The sequence below is a fragment of the Podarcis cretensis genome (assembly GCF_951804945.1).
Source record: "Podarcis cretensis genome assembly, chromosome: 6".
Classification (NCBI taxonomy): domain Eukaryota; kingdom Metazoa; phylum Chordata; class Lepidosauria; order Squamata; family Lacertidae; genus Podarcis; species Podarcis cretensis.
The window spans coordinates 90,567,734-90,574,047 of NC_137175.1; the positions used below are offsets into that span (position 1 = coordinate 90,567,734).

Consider the following 6,314-nt stretch of genomic DNA (forward strand, 5'->3'; position numbering starts at 1 on the left):
GCAGCCCGATAGATTCCATGAGCCTCTCCAGCGAATCGGAAGATTCACAGAAGGGGGCGCCGATGGGCAGGGCAAGGGGCGACCCAAGGGGGACACCCCAGAAGCAAGGGGCCAGCGGGGACTCCCAGAGCAGCAGTTGGAAATCAGGACCAGCTTCCCCACCAGAGCGTAGTGGGGGGGAGGAGTCCCAGGTGTCAGAGCCCACATATGCACCACCAGCGAGAGAAGATGAGTCAGGGTTGACCACGCCTCCATCGGAGAGCGAGTTAACGGTCAAGAGGAAAGTTGCAGGCTGGGCGCGCGCGCCAAGTTCAAAGGTACAGGCGAGCGGCACAGAAGGTAGCCCGGATAGGGAACCAGGTCCTAAAGCCCGCCGGAAGGAGGGGCAAGAATCGTCAGGGTCAGCGTCAGAGGAGTCCAGGAAGGATGAAACCCTAGCGGGCAGGAGGGCCCAGAGGAGAAAGGAACTTAGGAAGAGGTGGAGCAAGGCTAGAGTCTTAAACTGGTGTGGAAGGGGAGGAGACTCAGACGGGACTTCGCCGGTCTAAGGTCGAGACGTAGAGCTGCACGCTGCGGTTTTAAAATGGAAACTGAACCTCAATAAAGACTTTTGTACATAACTACAGCCTAGCGTTGGTCCTCTGTGAGCTGGGACCTGGAGGCAGCTCTGACAACATCAAACATTAAAAGCTTCCCTGAACAGGGCTGCCTTCAGATGTCTTCTAAAAGTCTGGTAGTTGTTGTTCTCTTTGACATCTGGTGGGAGGGCGTTCCACAGGGAGGGCGCCACTACCGAGAAGGCCCTCTGTCTGGTTCCCTGTAACTTGGCTTCTCGCAGTGAGGGAACCGCCAGAAGGCCCTCGGAGCTGGACCTCAGTGTCCGGGTAGAACGATGGGGTTGGAGACGCTCCTTCAGGTATACAGGACCGAGGCCGTTTAGGGCTTTAAAGGTCAGCACCAATACTTTGAATTGTGCTTGGAAACGTACTGGGAAATGTACTACTAGCGCTTCAATCAACGCGGGCCTCTGCATTTTCTCATACTTGGGCAAACTGCCATGGGAAGTGTTTTGCGGAGTAATTGCTTGCTAAAATTGGTTTCCCGAGGAGATTCTGTTACCTTAAATACCTCTTGCGTACTTTGCATTCCTGCTAGGTGGCTATAACAGAGAAGAATGTTTGCGCACCGTAGAATGTTACGACCCCCGAAAGGATTGCTGGACTTTCGTTGCACCAATGAGGACACCAAGAGCCCGGTTCCAGATGGCAGTGTTGATGGTATGTGTGGGGTGAACAGCTGTGCCCTCTGGCACCAGAAGCTCTTGATCACGTGCTGAATCCAAGTAAATTCAGTTGAAAACCAGATTTTTAAAAGAAGAGTGCAGAAAGTTCAACATTTGCCAAAGTGCTCATCCAACAATATAATAAAAAGAAATCCTACACACGCAAACCCTAATAGATTAGTCTGATGTTAGCCTCCACTGTAATGCTGAAGTATGATCTCAAAAACTTAAATGCCCAAAGCAAGGATAAATAAAAATGTATTTCTGGCACCTGATAGCATGGACAGTGATGATTCCAGTGAGTTTCCTTGCAGAGCGCAGGTGAGGCACACAAGAGAAAAAATTGACCCCCGTGGAACCCCACCTTGAAGTTTGCGCAAGACCAAACAGCACCCCCAAAGCATCACTCTCTTGACAACAGTCCTCCCAAGTAGGACCAAAACCATTGCAAAACAGAGACATACAATCCCTGATTGGACAGCTGCTGTGTGGCTGAGAGTATCCAAAGCTTCTGAGAGATCAAGGACAATCAGCAGGGCCACACACTTCCTGTCCCTGCCAGAAGAGCTCATCGTACAGAGCAACCCAAGAATCCGATTCCCCGACTTAAATTTGTAGCAGTTCAGCACTAAGGTGTGAGTCACATGTTCCTCTGCATTTTCTGAAAGGACACGCCTAGGTTCATAGTTGCCTGCAGTGACGGGACAATTCCTTTTCTTGGAGTCTTTCCTTGTCTGATTTAGAAACTATTCGCTACTAACCCACCAGGCCCAGGCATGTGTGTTTAACCAAAACAATGTAATGGATCTCTGTTGTAATATTTATTGCTTCTTCAACTTAGGGGCAGCTGTATGTTGTTGGTGGGTCCAACGGCCATTCAGATGACTTGAGCTGCGGAGAAATGTATGACCCGGAGATTGATGATTGGACTCCCGTTCCAGAGCTGCGAACCAACCGCTGCAATGCAGGTAAGAGTCTACAATGCCCTATGAAGGTTAAAACAAAATAAAAAAATTCATTCCAGTAGCACCTTAAGGACCAACTAAGTTAGTTCTTAGTATGAGCTTTCGTGTGCATGCACACTTCTTCAGATACTGAAGAAGTGTATCTGAAGAAGTGTGCATGCACATGAAAGCTCATACCAAGAACTAACTTAGTTGGTCTTTAAGGTGCTACTGGAAGGAATTTATTTTGTTTTGACTATGGCAGACCAACACGGCTACCTATCTGTAACTGGAACTATGAAGGTTATTATTTCATTCTAAGCATTCAGGCAATAAATTCTTTTGTTTCTCTCTCTTCCCACCATGGATTAACAGGTGTTTGTGCCCTGAATGGAAAGCTGTATATTGTTGGCGGCTCAGATCCTTACGGTCAGAAAGGATTGAAAAACTGTGATGTCTTCGATCCCATAGCAAAATCCTGGACAAGCTGTGCTTCACTTAACATCCGTAAGTCCGTGTTTCCATTTTTCAAGTTGGAAGGGACGCGGGTGGTGCTGCAGTCTAAACCACAGGTCGGCAGTTCAAATCTGCAAGCAGGGTGAGCTCCTGTTGCTCTGTCCCAGCTCCTGCCAACCTAGCAGTTTGAAAGTACACCAGTGCAAGTAGATAAATAGGTACCGCTGCGGCGGGAAGATAAACAGTGTTTCCATGCGCTCTGCTTTCCGTCACGGTGTTCCATTGCGCCAGAAGTGGTTTAGTCCTGCTGACCACATGACCTGGAAAGCTGTCTGTGGACAAATGCTGGCTCCCTCAGCCTGAAAGCAAGATGAGCGCCGCAACCCCATAGTCGCCTTTGACTGGACTTAACGGTCCAGGGGTCCTTTCCCTTTCCCTTTAACCTTTAGAGGTTGGGATGGCTTTAAGAATTCAAGCTTTTTAGGAGACAGAAATTTCTTAGGGCAGCTTCAGCTGCAGTGTGCCACTGTTAGAGGTCTGCTACTGCTAGTTTTGAAATGAAATTTGGTGAGAATCAACCCCCTGACAGTTGGTAGAGCATGAGACTTGTTAATCTCAGGGTTGTGGGTTAGAGCCCCGTGTTGGGCAAAAGATTCCTGCATTGCAAGGGGTTGGAATAGATGACCCTTGTGTTCCCTTCTATCTCTATAATTCTATGATTTTGAGAGAGAAGCTGCATCCTTTGCTGCAACAGTATTTAGTATTGAGGGTTGTTTATCGCAGACTGCATTAGAGTGGCAACAAGTGGAATCGCTTTCTGGGACCTTTTAGACTGACTTATTGGCAGCTGACTCTTGGCTGGCATGAAAAATGTCCCCTACAGTTTTTGTGATGCTTCTGTCATTAGAGTGCAGCTTAAAACCCCCTCCCCCTGATTTGCAATCTTCTGTTGGCTTTTCGTTTATAGGAAGACACCAGTCTGCTGTATGTGAGCTCGGTGGACATTTGTACATCATTGGAGGAGCTGAATCTTGGAACTGCCTTAACAGTGTGGAGCGTTACAACCCAGAAAACAATACCTGGACCCTGATTGCACCGATGAACGTGGCTAGGCGTGGTGCAGGTGTTGCTGTACTTGATGGTAAGTTTGTGTGAGTGAAGCTCCGCAATTCAGAGTAACCCCCTTTTGGTGGGGGGAGGATATAGACCTTGTGGCCAAGAAATGGGGCACATCAAATCAGAATACATGACAGAGCAGTAGGGGTAAGGACTTGCGTGATGTTTGCAAGCCCATTATACTGGCTGAAGATGTCTAGAGACTGATTGTGAACCATAAACCACCAGAATGCCTATATTATGCAAATCCAATTGAAAACACACGTAAACGTAATAGGCCGTATAGTAACAATTGCAAAGTTATTTACTAGAACTACTTCTCAAAAATTAGATACCACTTTTCATAATGTCAAAATCAACATCGGGACAGAATATAATAAAATTGTAACTTTCCGGTTCACCACCAAGTCCAGTATGTACAAAAAACCCGGCTGAGCGTTATGGAGGTACAGTGCCACCTCTGGTTGCGGACGGAATCCGTTCCGGAGGTCTGGCCAGATCCCAAGGTTTTTGCAACCGGAGAGACTGCTTCTGCTCATGCAGCAGTAGAGTGCTTCTGCACATGTGTGCACGGCAAAAACCCGGAAAAATACGTCCGCGTTTGCCGCTTACGCATCCCAAAGTTTTCGTAACCGGAGGTACCACTGTATTCAGAAGAGCTGGAAAGTGTTGAAGTAGAATTTTATTGCCATCATAATTCATTAATTTTTTGAAAGCTCAAGCAGTATGTTTAACCTTGCTCAGTACGCAGTTAACCTTTCAGGTATAGCTTTTGTACCTGGAACATGGTTTTTCCCTCTACACTTTACTGAAGATTGACTGCTATCCACTCTACAGGAAAACTTTTCGTTGGTGGCGGGTTCGATGGTTCGCGTGCTGTCAGCTGCGTGGAGATGTATGACCCTGCCAAGAACGAGTGGAAGATGATGGGCAGCATGACCATTCCAAGAAGCAATGCCGGTTTTGCAACCGTGGCCAACACCATCTATGCAGTGGGCGGCTTTGATGGCAATGAGTTTCTGAACACAGTCGAAGTCTACAACCCAGAGTCAAACGAGTGGAGCCCATACACAAAGATCTACAAATTCTGACGGACAGGAGGAGTGTCTTTAAAACTAACAGGCTTAGTGATGTAATTGTCAGTAGAGGTACACATGTGAATAGGGGGCGGGGGGGGGGTGTTAAGTTGCCATCAGCAACACAAAAGCTTTTTGCATATTGCATACTATTAATATGCTGTACATATTTTTATTTTAGAAAACGTGCAGGGTGTTCTTTGTTTTAGGATTTGTTACTTTAGGCTGGAAGTTGATAATTCTGAGAGAATTAGAATGAAAGCTGATGGCATATCATTTCAAGAGCTTCCCCCAATGTTTGTTTTGCCAATTTGCACACAAAAATACTTTAACCTTAGAATTTGTTTCTGGTACAAGCAGGAAATATAGTGAGTCTTCAATGTGAGCAATGCTTTTTAGGCCTTGTTCGAGTTTTTTTGTTTAATCTTAACTGGGGAAATCTAATAAGCCTTATTTAAATAGATTTTGGCTTTATATAAAAGAAAGCTGACACACCTGCCAATTTGACTGCCTTTTATAACTTTTTATATATAAATATAGTCATAGCCAGTTGTTATATTCTGAAGTGACATGAAATAATACGTTGAAACAAAAAAACAGTGAGTAAAATCTCAAAAGTTCATAAACTGAAGTGAAACATGTCGTTTTTTCATGTGTGAGAGCCTTTCATTTTTTGTTTTCCTGCTACATTGTATGAAATCCAAGTATGCAATATTGATTTTCATTGCCTTCGAGTGGAGTTTCTGAACGTGGCCATAGTGTAAGGAGGGGGGGGGAATCTGGTTCTGAAATTCAACTGATTTAGAGAGGGTGCTTTTTCTGTATGGTTGTTAGGTTAAGCAGTTGTAATAAACATGCAAAGCTGCAAAATGCTAAAATTGTGTGGTGTGTTAGCAAAGTTACCTATCTGAAAATTATTGTATAAGTTTGTATCTTTCTACTGCAACCTAAAAAACATGCTATAATTAAAAACTGTGCTTCATTTGTTTAACAATGGCTGTTTAGTATCCTTGCATCGTGTTTTCTCCTAATGGTCTAGTTTGCCCAGTGCTCTTGATAGCAACATCCCTATCATCATTTTTCAGCTTAACAAATATATGCATGTAGTTCCCCCCTCTTTGGGACAAGAATCAAACCAGGGCATATCTAACCTTAGTTCATTTTGCAGGAGAAAACTGGTTTTCAGCTTCACCAGGAAAAGAAAAATGAGATTCTTTCTGTTCGATGCCTGTACATATTTAACTTTGCAGGATTATTGATTTATGTTGTTCCTAGATTATTATGCTTCTCCAATGCTAGCAGTGCCAAAAATTAAGCTCCTCCTGGCTAAATATAAAAAAAATAAACATCTAAGAATACATAAGCCACTCAAGATTATTCTATGGATTTATACTCCCATCTTTTAGAAAATTAACACAATTAGGAAAGTACACTAAAAAG

The 6,314-nt window shown here is 44.7% G+C and overlaps 1 protein-coding gene across 1 annotated transcript in view; it reads left to right on the forward strand.

Moving 5' to 3' along the window:
- IVNS1ABP (influenza virus NS1A binding protein) overlaps positions 1-5,868 on the forward strand; it is a 28,549-nt gene extending 22,681 nt beyond the window's left edge. Inside the window, exons 11-15 of the mRNA XM_079981395.1 lie at positions 1,156-1,277; positions 2,124-2,250; positions 2,602-2,733; positions 3,650-3,823; positions 4,636-5,868. Of these exons, the coding sequence (XP_079837521.1) occupies positions 1,156-1,277; positions 2,124-2,250; positions 2,602-2,733; positions 3,650-3,823; positions 4,636-4,889 (809 nt within the window). The 3' untranslated portion in view covers positions 4,890-5,868. The remainder of the gene's footprint in view (positions 1-1,155; positions 1,278-2,123; positions 2,251-2,601; positions 2,734-3,649; positions 3,824-4,635) is intronic.
- Positions 5,869-6,314: the final 446 nt, after the last annotated feature.